We start from the raw sequence: 26,005 nt of genomic DNA, 5'->3' as shown, positions 1-26,005 counted from the left end.
ACTCCGCACAGATAGTCACCCGAGGCCAGATTTGAACCCATGTCCCTGGCACAGTAGGGCAGCAGTGCTAATCACTGTGGCACCGTGCCATCCATAGACTGTAACAATTAAAGAACATGGCATATCACCATCTTCTCAAGGGCAATTGGGGATGAGAAATAAATGTTGGCCTTGCTAGTTAAACCCACATATAATGAATGAACAAATAGATAAGAAACCTCCCCAGAGAGAAGGATGGGTAGTAATTTAACCCAGACTAATCCCTCATATCTCCAATCAGTTGCCCTGTCACACTGATAGTAAATTGGTGACAAATTGTTTTGTTGCTCTCTTAGTTAGGGAGGATACATGACACAAGAGAACAAGGACATAAGAGAGGATAAATAAATTATAAATATAAGTGATTCGGGTGTGTATTTTAAATGTGATGGACTTCATCCATTAAAAAAGCCAGTAAGAATGAAATTGTCTGCCATCAAACCTTCCATATTAAACAAAAATATTAATCTTGATCACACTTTATTGCAAAACCTTTTAGGAGTTCAACATTCAGGACATTGGAAAAATATTTCACTGAGCAAACATTTCATTTTAAATAGCAGGCTTTTTAAAGAGTTTCTTTTTTGTTCTCCATTGAACAAAGAACAAAGAAAATTACAGCACAGGAACAGGCCCTTCGGCCCTCCAAGCCTGCACCGACCATGCTGCCCGACTTAACTAAAACCCCCTACCTTCCAGGAACCATATCCCTCTATTCCCATTCTTTTCATGGACTTGTCAAGACGCCCCTTAAAAGTCACTACCGTATATGCTTCCACTACCTCCTTCAGCAACGAGTTCCAGGCACCCACTACTCTCTGTGTAAAAAATCTGTCTCGTACATCTCCTTTAAACCTTGCCCCTCGCACCTTAAACCTATGCCCCCTAGTAATTGACTCTTCCACCCTGGGAAAAAGCTTCTGACTATCCACTCTGTCCATGCCTCTCATAATCTTGTAGACTTCTATCAGATCTCCCCTCAACCTCCGTCGCTCATGAGAACAAACCAAGTTTCTCCAACCTCTCCTCATAGCTAATGCCCTCCATACCAGGCAACATCCTGGTAAATCTTTTCTGTACCCTCTCCAAAGCCTCCACATCCTCCTGGTAGTGTGGCGACCAGAATTGAACACTATATTCCAAATGCGGCCTAACTAAGGTTCTATAAAGCTGCAACATGACTTGCTAATTTTTAAACTCGGCCAATGAAGGCAAGCATGCCGTATGCCTTCTTGACGACCTTCTCCACCTGCATTGCCACTTTCAGTGACCTGTGCACCTGTACACCCAGATCCCTTTGCCTATCAATACTCTTAAGGGTTCTGCCATTTACTGTATATTTCCTATCTGTATTAGACCTTCCAAAATGCATTACCTCACATTTGTCCAGATTAAACTCCATCTGCCATCTCTCCGCCCAAGTCTCCAACTGATCTATATCCTGCTGTATCCTCATTGCTGTCCGCAAATCCACCAACCTTTGTGTCGTCTGCAAACTTACTAATCAATCCAGTTACATTTTCCTCCAAATCATTTATATATATTACAAACAGCAAAGGTCCCAGCACTGATCCCTGAGGAACACCACTTGTCACAGCCCTCCATTCAGAAACGCACCCTTCCACTGCTACCCTCTGTCTTCTTTGCCAGCTCACCTCTGATTCCATGCGACTTCACCTTCTGCGCCAGCCTGCCAGGAGGGACCTTGTCAAAGGCCTTACTGAAGTCCATGTAGACAACATCCATTGCCCCACCCTCATCAATCATCTTCGTCACTTCCTCGAAAAACTCGATCAAGTTCATGAGACACAACCTCCCCTTCACAAAACCATGTTGCTTCTCACTAATACATCCACTTATTTCCAAGTGGGAATAAAGCCTGTCTCGAAGAATCCTCTCCAATAATTTCCCTACCACTGATGTAAGGTCCCGGCACGGTAGCACAGTGGTTAGCACTGCTGCTTCACAGCTCCAGGGTCCCGGGTTCGATTCCCGGCTCGGGTCACTGTCTGTGTGGAGTTTGCACATTCTCCTCGTGTCTGCGTGGGTTTCCTCCGGGTGCTCCGGTTTCCTCCCACAGTCCAAAGATGTGCGGGTTAGGTTGATTGGCCAGGTTAAAAATTGCCCCTTAGAGTCCTGAGATGCGTAGGTTAGAGGGATTAGCGGGTAAATAAGTGGGGGTAGGACCTGGGTGGGATTGTGGTCGGTGCAGACTTGATGGGCCGAATGGCCTCCTTCTGCACTGTAGGATTTCTATGATTTCTAAGGCTCACCGGCCTGTAATTACCTGGATTATTCTTGCTATCCTTCTTAAACAAAGGAACAACATTGGCTATTCTCCAATCCTCTGGGACCTCCCCTGTAAGAAGTTTAACAACACTAAGTTAAAGTCCAACAGTTTTACTTGGTAGCAAATGCCACAAGCTTTCGGAGCCTTAAGCTCCTTCTTCAGGTGAGTGGGAATTCTGTTCATAAACAGGGCATATAAAGACACAAACTCAATTTACAGAATAATGGTTGGAATGCGAATCCTTACAGTTAATCAAGTCTTAAAGGTACAAACAATGTGAGTGGAGAGAGCATTAAGACACATTAAAGAGATGTGTATTGTCTCCAGACAGGACAGCCAGTGAGATTCTGCAAGTCCAGGCAAGTTGTGGGGGTTACAGATAGTGTGACATGAACCCAATATCCCGGTTGAGGCCGTCCTCATGTGTGCGGAACTTGGCTATCAGTTTCTGCTCAGCGACTCTGCGCCGTTGTGTGTCGTGAAGGCCGCCTTGGAGAATGCTTACCCGAATATCAGAAGCCGAATGCCCGTGACCGCTGAAGTGCTCCCCAACAGGAAGAGAACAGTCTTGCCTGGTGATTGTCGAGCGGTGTTCATTCATCTGTTGTCGCAGCGTCTGCATGGTTTCCCCAATGTACCATGCCTCGGGACATCCTTTCCTGCAGCGTATCAGGTAGACAACGTTTGCCGAGTTGCAAGAGTATGTACCGTGTACCTGGTGGATGGTGTTCTCACGTGAGATGATGGCATCTGTGTCGATGATCCGGCACGTCTTGCAGAGGTTGCTGTGGCAGGGTTGTGTGGTGTCGTGGTCACTGTTCTCCTGAAGGCTGGGTAGTTTGCTGCGGACAATGGTCTGTTTGAGGTTGTGCGGTTCCTTGAAGGCAAGAAGTGGGGGTGTGGGGATGGCCTTGGCGAGATGTTCGTCTTCATCAATGACATGTTGAAGGCTCTGGAGGAGATGCCGTAGCTTCTCCACTCCGGGGAAGTACTGGACGACGAAGGGTACTCTGTCCACTGTGTCCCGTGTTTGCTTGTGGCATTTGCTACCAAATAAACCTGTTGGGCTTTAACCTGGTGTTGTTAAACTTCTTACTGCGTTTACCCCAGTCCAACGCCGGCATCTCCACATCATGACCTCCCCTGTAGCCAGTGAGGATACAAAGATTTCTCTCAAGGCCCCAGCAATTTCCTTCCTTGCCTCACTCAGTATTCTGGGGTATATCCCATCAGGCCCTGGGGACTTGTCTACCTTAATGTTTCTCAAGAACCCCAATACCTCCTCCTTTTTGATCTCAACATGACTCAAACTATCTACACATCCTTTCCCAGATTCATCATCCACCAAGTCCACCATTGTAAAACTAGCTTTACAAGCAGATTAGTTTAAAACAAGTACGGGCCAGAATTTTCAGGATGGAGGGGGGTTCATGATATTCAGGAGGTCTGGGGGTGTCAAATGGATGGTCAACGACGGTTGGGGGAGGTTTGGGGAGTGCAAAGGGGGAGGATTTGGGGATCACTCCGAGGGCTAGAGGTCACCATACCCTAAGGATACTTCTGATGAAGGCACTCCCCACGCCTTCCTGCCCGAGATTGAACTTGGTTCAGTTTTGGGTTTCACCCACTCATCTATCATTTGCCCGCCAGCCTAAAAATTGAGGGTGGGCGGGAAGGGCAAAGGCAGGCTCCCCCTCCAAGGTCCTGCCTGTATCTATGCAAAATTATGACCAGGTCCAGATGGACAGGAGCGTAAAGTTCTGGTCACGTTCTCTATTTTGTGCCACTGGTTCTTGTTAATCCCAGAGCCAAGGCATACAGCCTCAAGCCCAGCAAAGTTTAACACACGTAAAACTTGCATAATTATGGAGTATCATCTTCATTATCAAAAAAAGAAACACTTCTTTAACACTTCTTACTATGGGCACACAATAAAGTGCATACTTTTGCCACACTGTGTTAACTCATTATTACAATTACACAGCTTTTCTTTGAAGATTTTCCCTACCTATTTAATGCTCTGTAAAAAAGATCTTTTTATTAAGAGCTTCCAATTTACTGAGGCTTTCAGACCCATCCATAGCCAACAATCTGCTCTGAAAATTCTATTCATATTTTGATGGTTGTGACGAATTCCACCACAGCTCCTGAGGCAATCCCCAACATTCTAAAACAATCAATAAAATTCTAAATAAAACAATATTGTTTAAAAATGTCAATTTGCCTATCTTCCAACACTAACTGACCATTTAAAAAATTCCAACATCCACATCTTCATCAAAACAGTTCTTCCTTGGGCCACAACCTGTGTGCCAAGTTTCGTTGAGATCATGCACTCGTTTTTGAGATATATGGTGTGCAGAGAAACAGGCTAACCGAAGGTGAAAACATTACCTCCACCTACCTTCAGCGGCAGAGGTTTGAGAAAGAGTCTGATTGGGGTAATTAGTGCTAATTAGAAGTTGTCATACTCTCAGGATAAAGATTCAGCCATTTAAGATGAGAGGGATGAGATTGTCACTCAGAGGGTTGTGAATCTATTGCACACGACTGTGGACCTCATGGGGGGGGGCGCACGGTGGCACGCACAGCTGCCTCACAGCTCCGGTCCCAGTTCAATTCTGGCCACGGGTGACTGTCTGTGTGGAGTTTGCATGCTCTTCCTGTGTCTGCGTGGATTTTCTCCAGGTGTTCCGGTTTTCTCCCACATTCCAAAGATGTGCAGATTAGGTTGATTGACCATGTTAAAATAACCCTAGTGTCAGTGCGGTTAGCAGGGTAAATATATGGGGTTTCGGGAATAGGGACTAGGTGTGATTGTGGTCGGTGCAGACTCGATGGACCGAATGGCCTCCTCCTGCACTATAAGGATTCTATGATTCTATGTATATTCAAGATTGAGATCAATAGATTTTTGGAAACTAAGCAGATATAGGGGTAAGCAGGAAAGTGGAGATGAGATAGGATGTCAACCATAATTTTACTGAATAGTGGAGTCTGCTCAAGGGGCTTCATGGCCTATTCCTATTTCTTAAGTTTTTAAAAATATTCAAACAAGTTCTCTTGCTCAGCAGTTAAGTTGAAAATAAGTTTTTGTGAATCACAGCCTTGATAAGGGTGGGAGTGAGAGGGAGAAACAGGACAAAGGCTGTATTATTCCAGAACAGATTGGTAAATTGTAGGTTTCACAACAGGTGGTTCCATTTATCAATCCCTACCTGAAGACTGGAGCTGCAGCTTGTTTTAAGAGGGTGACATGTCTTTCACACAGGATCTGCAAGTAAGATTTGCCATTACATGGTGAGAAATACAGTGAAATCAAAACTTTGGCTGCCTTATTAATTTGAAATCAACTACACTTTTTAAAATGAACCAGCAACAGTTTGGCGCATCAGTTAACATGAAATGTAGAAAACAACTGTTTAGTTAAATGAGGAGAGTGAGTTTTCTCTCCTATCCATGAGCAGCAGTCACCCATTGCCTCAATCAAGTGAGTATTATTCATGTGTGGGCCTTGATTGTGCCAAAAGCCTATTTATTTCTGGCTGCCATTGCAGTAAGTTCCATTCTAGTGTCCATCCATTACTAGCACACACTTCCAGCAGAAGGTAGCTAGGTAGCAATCAACAACCGACTAAATTTTCCACCACAAAATATGAGGCACTGAGACCCACTGTAGCGCTCCTACTACTCCCCAGCAGAACCCCAAGATCTTCCTAGAATCCCTACAGTGCAGAAGGCAGCTATTCGACCCATTGAGTCTGCACCGACCACAATCCCACCCAGGCCCTATTCCCGTAACCCCACACATTTACCCTGCTAATCCCCCTGACACTAAGGGGCAATTTAGCACAGCCAATCAACCTAACCCGCACATCTTTCTTTGTACTGTGGGAGGAAACCCTCGCAGACACAGGGAGAACGTGCAAACTCCACACAGGCAGTCACCCGAGGCCAGAATCGAACCCGGGTCCCTGGCGCAGTGAGGCAGCAGTGCTAACCACTGTGCCACCGTACCACCCCATTCCTCTTCTCTATGGCTCAGCTACTCATTTAGATAAATTCCGAGCCAATGAATTAGTAAAGAGCTGATCTATCTGTCAAACAGTAAGGTTATACAAGAAAATAAAACAATAAAAACGGACTGAAAATCTGCTCTGAAGAATTGTGTTGAAATTATGCAACGCACAGTGAAACACAGGAACAAAACCTGCCATGTCTCATATTTAGGAGTAAGATTTGCTCACTCTGGTGAAATATAATCTATTTTCTATTACGGTCAGACCCTATTAAATAAAATATTGCTGTATATGGAGTTGCTATTTTTGAATGGGCTGAGTGAAACTATCTAATTTGTAAACTGGATGTCACATAGAATCATAGAAGAATCATAGAAACCCTACAGTGCAGAAGGAGGCCATTCGGCCCATCGAGTCTGCACCGACCACAATCCCACCCAGGCCCTACCCCCACATATTTTACCCACTAATCCCTCTAATCTACACATCTCAGGACTCTAAGGGGCAATTTTTAACCTGGCCAATCAACCTAACCCGCACATCTTTGGACTGTGGGAGGAAACCGGAGCACCCGGAGGAAACCCACGCAGACACGAGGAGAATGTGCAAACTCCACACAGACAGTGACCCGAGCCGGGAATCGAACCCGGGACCCTGGAGCTGTGAAGCAGCAGTGCTAACCACTGTGCTACCGTGCCGCCCTCATACCTTATGATATGGACTAATGTTGCTTAAGATGGTAAATTTTCACCAGCAGAAAAGAAAATATTTGATGACAGAAACTGGTTCCTTTTCCAATTAAATTCTGGAACTTGGCAAAAAAAGGATTTCATTGGAGGGGTGGGAGGTGGCGGTGGTGTAATGGAATAGACAGATTAAAGAAAGATCTTCTCATTGTTATTATCAGCGTGACTTAGCTGGTTGCAGTGGGTTAAAGTCTCAGTGCCAGACTGCAGCACAAATATTTAGGCTGAGCCCCAGCGTGGTACTGAGGAAATGCTGCACTGTCAGAGATGCCAAATCAGGGCCAATTCTACTCTCTCAGTTGGAGATAAAATATCTAGTGGCACTATCTTAAAGAAGAGCAGTTTGGTTTTCCCTGATGTTACAGCCAGTATCTATCCCACAATTAATATTATCTGGTCATCATTACATTGCTGTTTGATTAGTTTAGTTTATTTATTATTGGCACAAGTAGGCCTACATTAACATTGCAATGAAGTTACTGAAAATCCCCTAGTCACCACACTCCGGCACCTGTTCGGATACACAGAGAGAATTTAGCATGGCCAATCCACCTAACCAACGTGTCTTTCAAACTGTGGGAGGAAATTGGAGCACCCAGAGGAAACTCACGCAGACACAGGGAGAACATGCAGTCTCCACACAGACAGTGACCCAAGCTGGGAATCAAACCTAGATGCCTGGTGCTGTGAGGCAGCAGTGCTAACCACTGTGCCATCTGCCACCCCTATCACCATCATGCCATTTGTGGGAGCTTGTTGGGCACAAATTGGCTGATGTTCCCTGCACTACAAGTGACTACACTTGGCTGTAGATAGGCACTGTAGACCTGGTGGACACTGGGATAACACAGGTACAAAAGGATCATGTGTCAGATGCACAGGAGTCCTCCCCAGGGCACGGGGGCACACAGAGCATCTAAGAGCTACTAAATATAATCAATAAATCCCTGGTCACCAGTTGCTGCCACCCAGGGCTTCTACAGGCGCCACACAAGTGCAATTCCTCCCCACATTAAATAGTGGTTTTGCTTAGAAGCTTGTGCGTGTTGAAATTGGGATGTGCGTCACTCAGGACCACTGGAAGATTGCTGGCAACCCTGAGAAATGTTATTATTTCCCTAAACTCCAGCCCAGCTGCCCTTGGGCCCACTCTCCCCCCCCAGACCACCCACACTGAGGTGCAGGTTGTGAGTCTACAGTGCTGACTGATACACTGACACCACAAACATGTCTTGAAACCTGAAACTGTCCTTTGCGAGAGAGATATATATATAGACACACATGCCATAAATCAAAATCACCTTCGTTAGAACAGGATTCATGGTTCAGACAGTCAGGATTGAAATGACTACTTCATGTCCCTCACACAAATCTCTCCCCCTCCCGAAGCCCGCTCGGGAAACTCCCACCCCAGCAACCAAGCCGGAGAAGATACGTTCCGGGTAGAAAAGCGCAGCTCGCTTTCAGCCTGAACAGCACGCAGTGCAATAATGTCATGAAAATAAATTCCATGGGGTTTAAGGGCGAAATTAAATAAAATCGTAAGAACCAACTAAATATGTGGGTCAAGAGATTTTCCAGGGGAGGAAGCAAATGTATTTTGTAATGATATGTTTGTTCTTTGTTGAATTAAATTACATGATAGTGGGGGAGAATGACCTGTCAATCCATCAATATTCACTCACCGCCCCAGTAAATCATATGTACCTTTGCAAAGAAAAATAGCCCTACTCGTTTAATGAGTCGAATCTATCGTTTCTCCTCTATTATATAATTCATTATCTATCTAAGGTAAGGGAGTGGCCATCTGACTCTTTCAAAGCATCAAAAAAGAAAATTATTTTTGCCTGCCTGGGTTTGAATGGGCAGTTTGTAGACAACATTTGGGCGATCTCGCAGACTCATGGCACATTTCCAAATCTATGTGAACAACAATTTATGCAACTTATTTAAATAAAGCAGGTAAAAGAACTGTATTTAATACAACAAATTAAGTATACAGCACGGAAGGTTCAGTTTGCACCTCCTCTATAATCCACTAATGGTCCCTTACCCCCCAATTTCTCCACATCCCAGCAATTCGTTTTTCTTTTTCAACAAGTTTTTATCCAATTCCCTTTTTGTGATAACCCCCATGATCTGCATGGGGAATCATTCATTGACCTCCCAGTTGGGTGCATTGAATATGAGCTCACTGGGGATTGGTAATGAACAAATCAGGTGGAGCTTGTATACCATGCCATGTCTAAAGCAAGACTCTGAGAGGGTCTATTAACCCTTTAGTCCTGTTGGGGACCTGTTGTACTCACCACAGGCTTGTGGTCATTGTTTATTTTCATTTGTGCAATAAAAGCACAGTCCCTTCACAGCTGACTCCTGGGGTTATTATACTTTTGAAGGCGACTATTGAATTTGTATCCACCACCCTATCAGACACTGCATTAATCCAAATTCCGAATACGTAACAATGGGGGATATTTGTATTGTGAGAGAATGCTGCATTTCCCGGAGTGAAGTCTCGTCTGCCCTCTCTGGTGGACATCAAAGATCCAATGGTGTTTGTTATTCTAGGGGAAAGAAGCAGAGTTATCACCAGTATCCTGACCAATTCCTCAGATAACATCACAAAAACAAATCTGGTCATTTATCACGTAGCTGTATGTGGGAGCTTGCTGTATGCAAAATTGGCTGCCATGTTTCTTACATTACAGCGGTGACCATATTTCAAAAACATTTCATTGATTTTAAAACACTTTGAGAAGTCAGTGGTTGTAAAAGGTATCAGGCAAATGCAAGTCTTTGGCACTTCAGGGTGGCACCATGCCCATGCTAACCTGGCAGTGACAATCTGGAGCAAGCCCTAGTAGGAGCCTCATGGAGGACAAGGGGGAATTCATTTAGATGTGGTGATGGCTAGGAATGGATGGAGGAGCTGGGGATGCTGACGATGGCCAATGTGGGAGCCGGTGGTGGAGGTGGGTGCCAGCTCAGACTGAGGGGGGCGGGGGGAAGAGGACAGTGATTGGGGGGGAAGAAGGGGCTGATGACTGGAGGAGGTGTGGGGGGGGGAAGGACCAATGATCAGGGAGGGGGGGAAGGAGCTGATGACTGGTGGGGGAGTGTGGGGAGAGAAGTAGAGAAAACATTAGACTTTACTTAGATTTTACCTCCTCCCTCCCACATTTTCTGCCCCAAGCATAAAACCTGCTAACTCTCACTGTCCGAATTCATTTATTACAGGGGCCGCTGATGTTTGTGAAGTAAGTCAACTTGAATCACCGTCTGCAGATTACAGTTTTTACAGGATCTGAGTTTGATTCCAGCCTTGCATGATGGTTTGTGTAGAGTTTGCACATTCTCCCCATGTCGGCATAGGTTTCCTCCGGGTGCTCCAGCTTCCTCCCACACTCCAAAGATGTGCAGGTTAGGTGGGTTGGCCATACTAAATTGCCCTCTTGGTGTCCAAGGTTGTGTAGGTTAGGGAGATTAGATTAAAAAAAAGGTTCTCTGCAGAAAAATGAGGATGCAATTGACATTTACTTAAGATAATTAATTGGACGGAAGAGGCTGCGAATTTACCATTTTGTGCTTTTTAATCTTTATAGACTGTATGGTATTTAGTCACTGTTTAAATTTCACTTAGAGTTAATTTGGATAAAAACTGACTCTTATTTTAAGTTATTGTGAGTTGTTATTCTGTTGGTTAAAGGTAACTATACGTCAGACCAACTAAACATGATGATATAATTTGTTTTGTGCTTTCCTTGGTAGGGCTGTAGGGAGGGATGATCAGCTAACGGGGATCATCCTGAAGTGTCAACTCCTTTAACAGTTTGTGAAACAATGAAAAAGTCTTACCCTATCAATGCAATGCTATTAGTAATTTGAGTTGTTACATTGCGTGCTATATAATGTATAATTAAAGATTTATATTTATAGTTTCAAATGAGGGACCGCTGAATAGATTTACAAACATGTCCTAAATGGATAGAATCATCGAATTACTTCAGTGCAGAAGGAGGCCATTTGGCCCATTGAGCCTGTACCAACACCAATTTCACCCAGGCCCTAACCCCAAAACCCCACATATTTACTCTACTCATCCCCCTGACACTAAGAAGCGATTTAGCATGGCCAATCAACCTAACCTGCACATCTTTGGACTGTGCGAAGAAACTGGAGCACCCAGAGGAAACTCACACAGGCATGCGGAGAATGTGCAAACTCCACACAAATCAACTTTTTGTTTCCTACATTTTCTTTGTCTTGGACTTTGTGATGAAGTACTTTAACGTGAGAAACCTTCTCATTTTTTTGTATACTGAGTTTATGACTGCATGTTTTTAACTAACAATTCATATTGCTATTTAATACTGTGAACTATGTCACCCAAGGCCGGAATTGAACCTGGGTCCCTGATGCTGTGAGGCAACCATGCTAACCACTGTGCCACCATGGATGGCCAGCAGTTTCCTATTCGTGGATTTTAATATTTTCTCTGTATTGTTGAATTTAAAAATCTTTTGCGACACTAATAAAATAATTTTTCTGCAATGATAGCACCGTTTTCTTATTTTAGAAGTTAAGAATGGGAGATCAAAGACTATAAATGTAAGAGATATACTTGAAGGTTAACAGACAGGATAAATTTAGTTTGAATTAAGGAACAATAAAGGAGTTATTATAATGCTGGGCGTATACTACAGGGCACCAAATAGTGAGAAGGAGAAAATTGCAGGAAGGTGAAAGAGCACTGGAGTAGGGATAATAGAGTACCGATGTTATCTTATTATAGACCATATAATAGTAATGTAAAGGGTGGAGGTGTTCCAGAAACGTGTACAGGAGAACTTTTCTTGATCAATATAATCTCAGCCCAACAAGGAAAGAAGCAGAGCTAAATCTGGGTCAAATGTTGGGGCAGGTGGAGCATGTTTCAGTGGAAAAGCATTTAGAAAAGAGTGATCATAATATCATTGGGTCCAAGAGTTGTTATGGAAAGGTCAAGGAAAAGGTCTAAGAAAAAGCAAATGCAGATATACTCAACCAGAGCAAGGCTATTTTCAGTAAGTTGAAAAAAGATCCAGCCCAGGAAAATTGGATTAAAAATTTGGTAGGTAAAACAGTAAATGAGGAATGGGAAGTCTGCAAAGGGGAAATGGTATGGGTCCAGACTAGACACATTTGCACAAGGGGAAAGGAACAACATACAGAACTAGAGCTCCCTGAATGATATAGGGATTAAAATGAAATTGAAAAAAAGGCTTGATAAACGGTGTGTTAGTAATCCATTGGAGAACCAAGCTGAACTGAAAACTAAATGAGAGGCAAAAAGTGAATAGATTATTGGGTAACATAAAAGGGAACACAAACATTTGATTAATGAAAAGGTAGTCAAAGAAAGGGTGGTTTAATTAGGGATCAAAAAAGGAGATTTTCTTATGGAGGCAGAGGTATACTAACTGTGTATGTTGCATCTGTCTTCACTAAAGAAGAGGATACTCCTAATGTTACAGCAAAAAAGAAGATAGTAGAGGAATTACATAGAATAAAAATTGATTAAGAAGAGGCACTAAAAATGTTGTTAATGCTCGAACTATTTTAGGGGTTCTGGGTTTTAAAAGAAAAAGAAGAGAATTGGTTTGCACTAGTAGATTCAAAGTAACACACAACAGGTTTTATTGAAGAGCTGCTTCTTTGCACTGCACTGCATACAAAACTGAAAGTAAAACAGCACACACCCTAATGACATCACCATCAAATCATGCGATGTTATCCTATTATAGGGCGGCACGGTAGCACAGTGGTTAGCACTGCTGCTTCACAGCTCCAGGGTCCCGGGTTCGATTCCCGGCTCGGGTCACTGTCTGTGTGGAGTTTGCACATTCTCCTCGTGTCTGCGTGGGTTTCCTCCGGGTGCTCCGGTTTCCTCCCACAGTCCAAAGATGTTTGGTTGATTGGCCATGCTGAAATTGCCCCTTAGTGTCCTGAGGTGTGTAGGTTAGAGGGATTAGTGGGTTAATGTATGGGGGTAGGGCCTGGGTGGGATTGTGGTCGGTGCAGACTCGAAGGGCCGAATGGCCTCCTTCTGCACTGTAGGGTTTCTATGATTTCTATGATCAGCTCTTAAAGCAATCTGCAACCCTTCTTAAATATATAACAGGTTGATAGTGTTCAAAGTAGAGAAAAATCCCTGACTGGATGGGATACATGAAGGATAGAAATTATGGAGACACACAAGCTTCCTCCTCCTTAGGTATGCCTGAGGGCTCATAGATTGAGTATTATACCAAAGAGGAAAGGGAAACCTAGCTGAATGTCAATGGTGAAGATATTAATTCAAGACAAAATTAATTGGCACTTGGAAAAATATGGGCTAATAAATAAAATTCACTGCAGATTTGACAAAGGCAAATTGTGTTTGACTAATTTGATTGAGTTTAGAGTTTATTTATTCGTCACAAGTAGGCTTACATTAACACTGCAATGAAGTTACTGTAAAAATTCCCTAGTCGCCACACTCCAGCGCCTGTTCGGATACACTGAAGGAGAATTTTAGCATGATCAATGCATCTAACCAGCACGTCTTTTGGACTGTGGGAGGAAACTGGAGCGCCCAGAGGAAACCCATGTGGACACGGGGAGAACATGCAGATTCTGCACAGGCAGTTACCCAAGCTGGGAATCGGGACCCTGGCGCTGTGAGGCAGCAGTACTAACCACTGTGCCACCATGCTGCCCATGTTCTTTGAGTAATGGATGATGGTAATGCAGTTGATGTTTTGTATCTGGACTTTCATAAGATGTTTGATGAACTACCACATAATAGACTTGTCAGTAAAATTTAAACCCATGGGATAAAAGGGGCAGCGGCTGAATGAAAATAAAATTTGCTATGGGAGAAAGCAGGAGTCTTGGTCTAAAGCTGTTTGAAACCATTTAGGCAAGCATTTAGGTTTGTCCCTCAGGGTTCAGTATTGGGACCACTGCTCTTTTTAATGACCTCCACTTGGATAGGGTGGACAGTGCAGATGAAACTCAAAAAGATAATAAGTAAGGAGGATGATAATAATCGATTTCAGGAAGACCTAGGACAACTGTTGACGTTGGCAAAGATGTCAGATGAAATTTAGCCTGGAGAAGTGTGAAGTGATTCATTCTGGTAGGAAGTACAAGGAGAGACTACACAGTCTAAAAGGATTCCCACTGCACAACACCTTCCCCCGTCGAATAAGATCAATGGCAAGAGTTTGGAAAATGTGGACAATTTACATATCTTTGGAACCTCCTCTCAACAAAGGCAGACACAGATAACAAAATCCTTCATTGCCACTAATGGAAGCTGAATAGAAAACCTTTAAGGAAGAGATGAAAGGTTTTCAATGGAATAGAAAGGGTTTCAGAGCGTATGAGCTTTCCTGGAAGGCGCAGACAAAATTGACACCCCCCCACTAGTGGGGGGTGTCAATTTCACTGAGGGCAGGCCCCTTCTCCACAGCTGTTTATTCAACCTGAATATATTCACACAGCTTTTATTTGAAGTCTCTGAGCCTTCCTAGAAAGCTCATATGCTCTGAAACCCTCTTTATTCCATTGAAAACCTTTAATCGCTTCCTTAAGGGTTTTCCACTCAGCTTCCATTAGTGGCAATGAAGAATTCTGTCATCTGTGTCTGCCTTTGTTGCTGAGCCTTCAGACGATGGAGGAAAACAATATTTGAATATTTCCCTGTCAGGAAGGACAGGGTAAAGAATGAGACAAATATGAGAAGATCTCCAGTATTGACCAGTCAAACTAGCCTTGCATTGTTATTGCTTAAGTCCTGCCAAGTATGTATTCTTAGTGTCAAATTCTTCCTCATCTACTTGATGTCATTTGTAATATCAGCAGAAGAAATAGGGTTAGGTTCCACATGAATACTAACATCCAGCCTTATTCCTCTGCTATCTTTCAATCCCTCTACTGGCTCTGTTTTGTTAGCTTGCTTGCTTGACATTCAGTTCTGGATGAGCCAAAATTTCCTGCAGTTAAACATTAGGAAAATCAAAGCCAATGTCTTTAGCCTTGCCACATGCTCTACACTGATTCTATCCACCCCTTTAGCAACTGTCACAGGCTAAAACATATTGTTTGCAACCTCACCGTTCCATTTGGCAATCGACTGAGCTTGCAACCCCATATCCTCTCCATCACTTAGGTACCTGTTCACATGACCTTAACCCAAAACTCTGCTACCCATGTCCTGTATCAATCAGCCACCACCTCTTAACTTGCTGTGTATCCTATTGGCTCCCAGATCCCCAGTGTCTCAAATTTACAATTTGTATTCTTGTGGGAGGATGGTGGCCGTGTGGTAATGTCACTGGATGAGTAATCCAGAGGCCCAGGTGAATGTTCTGAGGTCACGGATTCAAATCCTACCATGGCAGCTGGTGGAATTTACATTCATTTTATAACAGCTGGAACTTGAAAGCTAATCTCAGGAATGAAACTAAAATTGATTGTTGTAAAAGCCCACTAAATGCTCTTTAGGGAAGGAAATCTGCCAACCTTATCTGGTCTGGCCAACATGGGACTTCAGGTCCATAGTACTGTGGAAGGCTCATAACTGCCCTCAGTTAGACCATAAGACCATAAGACATAGGAGCAGAATTAGGTAATTCAGCCCATCAAGCCTGTTCCGCCATTCTATCATAGCAAGGGCAATCAGGGATGGGCAACAAGTGCTGGCCTTGTCAGTTATTGTAGCGTGAGGTACCACAACGAGGAAGCCTTGAATCACAACAGTGTGATTCACTATTATTGTATGTAGTTTTATCTATTACTGAAGGAATAGATAAGACTATATACAAACAAGCTCAGAACAGATACAGGTCTAGTCCCACTTACTCCTGGGCTCATATTGAATGTTCCCTCCTATCAGGACCAGCACCCTAACACTCAATAGGCGATGGTTCACGCGTTTCTCTCTGATAGGCCCCAGGAGGGACATTTGACCCATGAACAACCGCTCCTTAAAGGGGTCACACTAATGCACCAGTGATGTTCACATCCCTTTAAAGAATAAATTAAAAGAAAATCCCTTAATGACCTTGGCTTTCCTATCTCTGTAACCTTGCCCAGCCCCCCAACCCTCCAACTCTGGATTTTTGTGCACCTTTTCTCTCACTGATGATCACGCCTTTAGATTCTAAGCTCTGAAAATTTTTTTCTGAAACTCCCTTGTTCTGCACCTCAATTTCCTTCTTGAAGAGCCTCCTTGCAACTCACCTTTTTAATCAAGATCTTAATCATTCCTTTTCATTTTTTAAAAATTCATCCTGCCCTTTTTCCCTGTATGCTTCTGTGAAGTGGTTAGAGATATTGTTCTACGATAAAGGTACCATACAAGTGCAAATTGTTGTCGCTGATGATGTGCGCAATGAATATTTCATTGAAACGCCATCACAAATCTGCTATAAAAATATCACGAGATGTGTCCATGGAAATTATGAAATGCTCTGGTAAATTCTTTCTTTTTGATCTTTAAACTGCACTGTTTTGGGACAAAACAGCACAATACCATTTACCTCTCTTAGTGTTATATTATTCACGGAGTGCTTGTGTAAGATAATTTATAGGTCTGGCTATAGGGAAAAGCCTTAGTTATTCCACCATGTGCAAAATTGCTCATGTTTAACTTATCATCCTCTAACAGAGGTTTACTGGTCAATAACAGCAGCAATTCTTTTTCAATTTGCCAGGTTTACTTTAGAGACCATACTTTAGTATGGGAAGAAAACCAAGATTAACAAAAATAATGCAGTGATTTTTACTAGTCTTATGCAACTGATTAGTCGGGCCTGTTAAAAACTAAACTATATTCCATTATTTGGAATGTTTTGTTACATGAATTCTACTATATTTCCACAAGATTTATACCTACTATGGTTTAGTTCCCCCACCACAAGTGCATTTACATAAATGTCAATATCCAATGGCAGCTTCAGCTTTGGCCAACTGTGGTAAAAGGAATTTGGTTGAGATTGAACTCAAGGTTTGCTTGACATTGCAGGAAGGCACCAAGCATGGTAACTGGGAAATGTCGACATACCTCGACAAAAGCCAAGCTGGGAAATGCATAGACTTGCAGGCTGAACCTGGAGGTTAAAGGCAGGTGGCTGACATTCTTGGGTGGAAAATAGGCACCAGAAACATCTGACCATGTCCATGGCTGGGACTCTCCAGTGCCGATGCAGTGAATGGAGTTTTGGCTGAGTGCCAAATTCGCCATTCTCGCTGCAGCGGGGTGAGAACGGACAAGATCGGAGATCACGCCCAGAAGCAGTTCTCCAAAGTCATGTAGGCTGACCTCATTGGCCTTGCTACATTCAGGAGATCTTGACACTGACTATAATCAGTACAAATCATACACTAAATCTGTTTAAAAGTATGAAGCATTGTTTTTTTTTAATGTAGATCAGAATTGCACCCATTATTAAATCATTATGAGTGATTGTCACCCTGATTGAGTGATCCTTGGCAGGCCTGGTTTTTATTGACTAAGCTATGGACTTACCCTGATTCACTTTAACTGCGTCTTTTTAAAAAATTCATTCATGGGATGTGGGTGCTGTTGGAAAATCAAAAGTCATTGTCTTTGAGAGGTGAGGGTGAGCTACCTTATTCAACCATTGCATCTGTGTGATGAAGGGACACCTATAATGCTGTCAGGAGGGGAGTTCCAGGATGCATCACATGGATCACTACAATTTCCTCATGATGACCATCCACTTTTTTTAGACTTTGTCTTTGTTCTCATTGGGCATCTCTTTAAGTTCAGTTGTTTAAGATAGTCACAAACATGTGACACAGTGATGCCAAATTGTTAGGTTTACAGATAGGTAGCTCAATACTTTGATTTTTTCTGGTGAACGTTTCTGGCAGATAGTCATTGGATGAATTTTCCGAATCAAATACCACCCCCTCCACCCTGAGATGTGTTTTGCAGTGGCAGAGGCAGCCTGCCATAGGCCAGCAATGGTATTTTCCAGTCCTGCCAATGTCACTATCAATGGGTCTTTCTGTTGTTCCCTCCCTTCACTGCCAGGGAACCCATGGCAGGGAGGTTGCCGTCTAGCGAGACCAAACGATCCCACTGGCGGGGTTAGCCAGAAATATTCAACCATTATGCTTGTTTACTATTTCTAGTTCAAAAACAGCAGCAACAAACTCAGATTTATATAGCGCCTTTAACACAATAATGTCCCAAGGTGCTTCACGGGAGCATTATAAAGCAACATTGGACATTGAGTTACATCAGGAAATATTAAATCGGATGACCAAAAGCTTGGTTAAAGAGGAACATAGTTCCTCTTTAGTAACATAGGAAATAGCAGCAGGAGGAGGGTCATTCAGTCCATTGAGCCATCTCTGCCATTCAAAAAGATTATGGCTGACCATCTACCACTATGTCGTATCCCTCCATGTCATTAGTATTCAAACATCTCTGAATTTCTGCTTGAAAGGCCCAGTGACTGAGCTTCCACAGCTTGCTAGCGTGGAGAATTCCAAAGGTTCTTTGAGTGAAGAATTCCTCCTTATCCCAGTCCTAATGTTTCTTTATTTTGAGACTGTGTCCCCTAGTCCTTGACTCACCAGACAGGGGAAACATCCGATCTATATCTACCCTGTCAGGTCCTTAGTAAGTTTCAATGAGATAACCTCTCATTCTTTGGAACTGTAGGGAATACAGGCCAAGTTTCCTCAAACTGTCCTCAGGAGACAATCCCGCCATCCCAGGAATTAGTCTGAGGAACCTCTGTTGCACTCTCTCCATGTCAAGTACACTCTACCTTTGATAAGGAGACCAAAACTGTACGCGAAATTCCAGGTGCAATCTCACCAAGAATCTATACAATTGCAGCAAGACATTTTTACTTCAGTATTACAATGAAGGCCTACATACCATTTGCCTTCCTAACCACTTGCTACATCTGCACGCTAACTTTTAGTTACTAATGAACAATGACGTCCAGGTCCCTTTGAACATCTTCTTAAAGGACCACCTTAAAGGAAGGAAGTGAGGCAGGAAGGTTAAAGGAGGAAGTTTCAGAGCTCAGAACTGATGTAACCAAAGGTGCAGCCAGCAATGCTGCAGCAGGTAAAATTGGGGATGCTTAAGGGGTCAGAATTCGAGGAGCACAGAGATCTCATGGGGTTGTGGACCTGGAAGGGTTTAAAGAGATAGGGATGGAGTTTACTGTCATTTTTGAACTAGTTTGCATTTTAGATCTCATTTCTTCTCTCCTGGCTGCCTTACTATTATAATACTGGAGGAATATCTCGCCTTTAGTTTTGTTCACTTCTGATTCCCTCTTTGCTCCTCCATTGGCCTTTTAAAATTTACATTTCTTGACAGTTCCTGTGCTCTTCTCAGATTTTTGCCTCATCCTTCTCCGGACATACACTGTGCAGTTCCCACTGGGTGAAACCTTACCAGAAAATGACAGAGTGTAGGGTCCAGCATCAAAAATGGAGTGTTACGCACCCACAGCGCTGGCGTGTTTTTGGGCCGAATCTTACAGCTCATTAGCATTACTTTCTATTCCCATGAGTTCATGCCGCTCCTGCAGCATCCTCCCTTTGATTCGCCCGCTGTATAACGACGTAACTTCTGCGGGCACTGGGGAGCTCCATATAAACGGCTCCCCAGCACTTGTTCCACAACGACTGCAAGAGATGGCAGCCAAATTCACCTCAGGCAAAAGGGTGTGGAAGTCAACAGGCCACCTCAACCTCAGCTGTGGATGCTGGGGATACATCTAGACGTAGTGGGAGGGTGAGGAAGATTAAGAAACCATAGGCACTTAGAGGGCACGGGTGAATATAGGCAGTAAGGTCACCATTTGGTTCTGAATGTTTGTCAATAGATTTCACTTTGTTCACCCACAGAGCCTCCACCCTGTCAGCTTGTGTCAACAAGCTTGGGAGAACCACCACACTCGCCCAGTGCCCCATCCCTGTGGAGTCTGAGAATGGAAGTGCTATGTCCCTCCCACTCTCTTGCCAGCCCCCACTAGGGAAGGGCTCTCACTCTGCTGCGATTTGTTCAGGAACCCAGGAAGGAGGACATGGGAAGCGTTACCTGCATACCAGCCTTCATAACTCCTTTAGAGCAAGGGGTGCCCCAACACAAAGGGAAGGCAAGACCTGAGAATGACCCCTCTCGACCCCTCTCCCTGAAATGGCGATTCTGGGACCCCCAATCCCGGCTCCAAGTTGAACCTACTGTGTCACCTCCCCCCCCCCCCCCCCCCCCCCCCCGAGGCCACTCCGGGGCCCCCTAAGCAGTGCACTCTGTGGAGGGTGCTGGCTGTCCGCACCCTCATCTCCGAAATCCCCCCTCGGAGGTGAAGGTGCCAGGGTCACGCTTCTGTAGACCTGTTGTAAATGGTGCCGGTGTGACATCACCTCGGCACCCACTGAAGGTTCTGTGTGGGCTCAATATCCGGAGGGAGTGCTCGCTAATGTTTTAAAATGAGCTTGCTCTGGTCCCGCGACATGTTTCAGGCCACTCCATGGGATGATTGGAACTCGGACACTCGCTGGCGCGAATCGCACCGTCTGGACTTTGAGGCAGTGCCGCCGTTCCCACAGAGTGCGGCCTCAAAATCACCCCCATCATTTGCTTAACCTCACATTGTCATAGTCTGTTTGCAATCACGTTTGTGTGGTCCAGACCTATTAGTGTTGGGATTCATTTATTTAAGCTACATATTCTATTTGCTCTCAGGTCGAATTTTTTTCTTGCACGTGGTCCCTCAATTAGCTTGTTTAGAAATTTCCCGAATTTTCTGAAAGTTTGCTCCTTTAAAAGCTATGGATCTGGGCTCCAGGTTTATGGTATCGGTTTATTCCGGACGTTTGTCACATTGAATCATGTTCTGCTCACAGTTGCCAAGAGAGGCACTAATTCTATTCCCAGAATCTGGGTCACTTACCATTATCAAATTGAAATGTGAGTTGCCTCTCATGGCATGCCTGATACACTGGGTCAGAAAGAAGCCATGCATTACATTTACTAGTTCAGTTTCTAGGCCACTTGGGTATTCTCAATATATATTAGCTGGTTCAAGTTTCCTATTACCATTATTTCTTTTTGTGGTTTCCACATGGATTCCTCATCCCTTCATCGAGTAGCCTGTCCTTTTTTTTCTTTTAATGTTGTAGTCCATCAAATCCCTAATTATCTTTCCTCCCTATAAATTATGTATTTTGAGCCAGTGCAGCTTGGAGGAAAGCTTATTCTGTGCCATTGTGCCATCTTCCTTTATCTCCCAGGTAGCATTGATAATAGAATGATTTCTACTGAAACATCGAAAACAGCTTGAATTTATATAACACCTTTACTACAGTAAAATCTTAACACACTTTGAATAGGCTAATGAAAAACAACACCTTTCCTCTCATATCTGCCTTTCCCACGTATTAAAGCACCAGTTTGTTCAATGATTGCTCTCTCACCTGAGCCATGAAAGTTTTTGTTCCAAGCTGCTTCATAGCACTGGAATACATAATCTAGTTTGATCCTTCGGTGTTGTAATGAGGAAGTGCTGCATTGCTGTAGATGCTGCCTTTGAATGAGATTTTAAAGTAAGGCCATCTTTGCCTGCCTATGTGGATAAACACTAAGATATAACTTGGCTGGTGGTGAGAAAGCCCCCCCCCATCAGATCCTGCCTGCCCAGAGTTGGGGAAGGTGATGGTCTCGTGGTGTTATCGCTGGACTATTAATCCAGAAACTCAGCTAGAGTTCTGAGGACCTGGGTTCGAAGCCTGCCAAGGCAGATAGTGGAATTTGAATTCAATAAAAAATATCTGGATTTAAGAATGTACTAATGACCATGAAATTCATTGTCGGTTGTCAGAAAAGCCCATCTGGTTCAGTAATGTCCTTTAGGGAAGGAAATCTGCCGTCCTTACCTGGTCTGACCTACATGTGACTCTAGCAATGTGGTTGACTCTCAACTGCCTTGGGCAACTAGGGATTGGCAATAAATGCTGGCCAGTCAGCAATGCCCATGTCTCACAAATGAATTTTTTAAAAAATCACACTTTCCACATAGTGTCCTCAAAGTGGCTGTAGTGGAGAAGAGACTGTTGTCCACCTCCTTCTAGAATGTGTCTTTGCAGAGAAGTGGAGTGATTTTGCTCTGTGGCACAGGACTCTGTACTATACGGGCTGTTTCCAGGGATGCACACCATAGATAAATATCACCTATGGCTGGAGGACCATGAGGAAGGAGCAGCGCTCCGAAAGCTCGTGATTCCAAATAAATCTGTTGGACTTTAACCTTGTGTTCTGAGATTTCTTACTGTGTCCACCCCAGTCCAACGCCGGCATCTCCACATCTGGGGTATCCTGACAAAGAATGTTTATTGTTACTATCAAGAGTATTGAAATTGCATTGAGGCACCTCAGAGTGGAATATCAGAGAAAATGCTGGAAAATCTCAGCAGGTCTGGCAGCATCTGTAAGGAGAGAAAAGAGCTGACATTTCGAGTCCAGATGACCCTTTGTCAAAGCTAAAAGGCATAGAAAGTGGGAGATATTTATACTGCAGGGTGAGGGAATGAAAGATGAGTCAGAGCCACAGAAACCAGGGGAAAAGACTGCTAATAATTGTCCACAGAGAGAATAAAGGGTGTGAATGGCCAAACGGCAGAGAAGCTAAAATGAAGATGTTGGGGGAGGGGGGGAAGAAAATAGATGGGACAGTGGTAAGATATAGAAAAGGAGAAGAAAAGGGGGAGAAAAGGTAAGGGAAAGGGATAAAGTTGGGGAAAAGAGTGGGGGAAGAAAAATGAAGAAAGACAATAAAGAAATAAAAGGTAGAGAACAGATAACAAATTAAATAAAATAGAGTGAAAACAAAGTGGTCGAGGTGGGGTAGAGCAAATCATCTAAAGTTGTTCAGATGATTTGCTTTACCCAACCTCGATCCCTTTGTTTTCACTCTATTTTATTTAATTTGTTATCTGTTCTCTACCTTTTATTTCTTTATTGTCTTTCTTCATTTTTCTTCCCTTTCCCACTCTTTCCCCCTACTGTATCCCCCTTCCCTTACCTTTTCTCCCCCTTTGCCTCTCCTTTTCTATATCTTACCTCTGTCCCATCCATTTTCCTCTACCTCCCCACAGCTTGGTATGACTCCTGCTCTGTCCAAAACCGCAAGAAACTACAAAAGGTTGTGAATGAAGGCCAGTCCATCACTAAAACCAGCCTCCCATCCATTGACTGTTTACACTTCCCGCTGCCTCAGAAAAGCATCCAGCATAATAAAGGACCCCACGCACCCCGGACATATTTTCTTCCATCTTCTTCCGTCAAGAAAAAGATACAAATTTCTGAGGTCACGTACCAACAGACTCAAGAACAGCCTCTTCCCTGCTGTCATCAGACTTTTGAATGGACCTACCTCGCATTAAGTTGATCTTTCTCTACACCCTAGTTATGACTGTAACACTACACTCTCACAATGGGCGGCATGGTGGCACAGTGGTTGGCACTGCTGCTTCACAGCGCCAGGGACCTGGGTTCAATTCTGGCCTCGGGTCACTGTCTGTGTGGAGTTTGCACATTCTCCCCGTGTCTGAATGGGTTTCCTCCGGATGCTCTGGTTTCCTCCCACAGTCCAAAGATGTGCGGGTTAGGTTGATTGGCCATGCTAAATTGACCCTAGCGTCGGGGATTAGCAAGGTAAATATGTGGGGTTACAGGATTAGGGCCTGCGTGGGATTGTGGTCGATGCAGACTCGATGGGCCAAATGGCCTCCTTCTGCATTGTAGGAATTCTTCGCTTCTTGGCCTTTTGGCTAAGATCAAGTGTAGTATGGATTGGATGCTGCACTTGGTTGAGGTCATTGGGTTACATTGAAGCTTCATATGTTTCATATGAAGCAATTTTTAAAAGCGGTGTCTCGGCCTTTTGGCTAAGATGCAAATGAGCTCAAGTCTTGGAGGAGGTATCGCTTTGCTCCTCCAATCAGCTTGGCTCATGTAGATCAGGCCCAGGACAGGGTAACTTGGTCGCTTGCCCTGTCTTGCCAGCCTGGATCGGAAATGTCTCAACTTGTTGAGACTCTGAATTGGATTTGATTTGATTGAATTGGAAAAGTACGAAAAAAAAAATTCTATGATTCTGCACTCATTCCTTTTCTTTTCTATGTAGTCCCTCTACATAACTCTACATACCCTCCCTGTACAGCGCAAGAAGCAATCCTTTTCGCTGTATACTAATACTTGTGACAATAATAAATCAAATCAAAAATAATATCATTTAGATTGTATTGTGGTTCCATGTTGTTTTTTCCAAAGTTAAACAGTTACCTGTATTAAATATCGTCTGCCATGTCTTGCCCATTTCACTAGTTTATGTTCTACTGAAGTCTGATAACATTATTTACTGTGGCTGGAATTCTCTGACCTCGCCTGCTGCTGGGATTATCCAGTCCCGCTGCTGTGAACAGAGATTTGGCTGAGCGCCAAATTCCCCCTTCTCACTGGCAGCTTAGCAGGGCATGTGAGACCAGAAAATTCCAGCCTGTGTTGCCAAGTTTTCTATCATCTGCAAACTTTGAAACTGTACTCAAGTATTTTTTTAATATGGTGCACGTTTAAATGCATAGGAACCTTTAAGTTTATTTGCACAGCCGTACATGCATGGCAAGTTAAAGGGGCTAGCTTGTGTGTGGCCTGCATGGAAAATTTCATACCATACTGCTTAGAGAATCTAGAACGATGGGACATAGCCTCAGGGTAAGAAGTTGATGATCATTTAGAAGTTGAGAAATTTCTTCACTCAATTAGTTGTGATTCTTTGTAATTACCTCTCCCAGAGGGTTGTGGATGCTCCATCACTAACTACATTTAAAACTGAGATCGATACATTTTTGGTCCCTCAGGAAGCAGATGGGAAAGTGGAGTTGAGGCAAAAGATCAGCCAGAGTCATATTGAATGGTGGAGTAGGCTTAAGAGGCTGAAAGGTCTACTGCTACTTATCATATTACCCCCAATAATAGGCATAAATACAATATGCAGGGTGTGGAAAGAAAGAACTTCCTACGTTCTTCTGTTTTTTTCTTCTTAGGTTCTTACTCTCTATCTCATATATCTTAGACAATTAAGTAACCAATTTAGCAATTGTTCTTTTAATACCATTTGGAAATAACTCACCTATGTGATATTTTTTCATTGAAAAGTCCAAGTATACAACATCTACATCTATTTAGAATTTTGAAAGTAATTCATAGGACTGAAAGCATAGAAACCTTGAAACTTTACACTGTAAAGGAGACAGCCCATCACGTATGTGTCACACAAAAGTCTGTCCAGACCCACATTTGTTCTGTAGTTCAGTAAATTATGGTACTTCAAATGCGTATCCTATTTTTAAAAAATGCAATGAGGGTTTCTACCTCTACCACCTCTCAGGCAATGAGTTTCAGACACCCTCTTCCTTCCGAGTGAAAAGATTTCTCCTCAATTTTCCTGCAGTTCTTCTGCCAATTACTTTAAATCCGCCCTCCCTGGTTATTTACTGCTCTGTGCAGGAAAATAACTCAACTGTCTCAGGGAGCCCAAGGGAAAGTCAGACAATTCAGGGAGAAAGTTATCGAGTGAGGGTATCTCTTTTAAGGTACCAATCAAGTAAACGAACTCAAATTAACTTAGGGACAAATTAAAAGGGGCAACTCCCCAAAAGGAAGGGGGGAACAGCCCGAACCAAAATCAAAGTCGAAAGGAAACTTAAAACATCAAACCAAAAGGTGATTATCGGGGTCGATAATACACCCAGCCCCTGCGGTGCCCAGCGGTCGCGGAAGGCGTCAACCGCGCCCGTGGACACCGCATGCTCCCTCTCCAGAG

General features: G+C 43.6%; 1 protein-coding gene and 1 pseudogene across 1 annotated transcript in view; one reads left to right on the top strand and one right to left on the bottom strand.

Moving 5' to 3' along the window:
- The window catches only part of mrpl48 (mitochondrial ribosomal protein L48), a 42,781-nt gene extending 34,273 nt beyond the window's left edge, over window positions 1–8,508 (bottom strand). The window contains exons 1-2 of the mRNA XM_078222866.1: window positions 8,396–8,508; window positions 5,548–5,603 (exon numbers count right to left, since the gene is read on the bottom strand). Of these exons, the coding sequence (XP_078078992.1) occupies window positions 5,548–5,603; window positions 8,396–8,416 (77 nt within the window). The 5' untranslated portion in view covers window positions 8,417–8,508. The remainder of the gene's footprint in view (window positions 1–5,547; window positions 5,604–8,395) is intronic.
- A 15,423-nt stretch (window positions 8,509–23,931) lies between these two features.
- Window positions 23,932–24,134, top strand: LOC144500185 (U2 spliceosomal RNA; annotated as a pseudogene).
- The last annotated feature ends 1,871 nt before the right edge of the window (window positions 24,135–26,005 follow it).

The sequence above is a fragment of the Mustelus asterias genome, chromosome 10 (genome assembly GCF_964213995.1).
Source record: "Mustelus asterias chromosome 10, sMusAst1.hap1.1, whole genome shotgun sequence".
NCBI lineage: Eukaryota > Metazoa > Chordata > Chondrichthyes > Carcharhiniformes > Triakidae > Mustelus > Mustelus asterias.
This window is presented reverse-complemented; position numbering and strand designations above follow the sequence as displayed.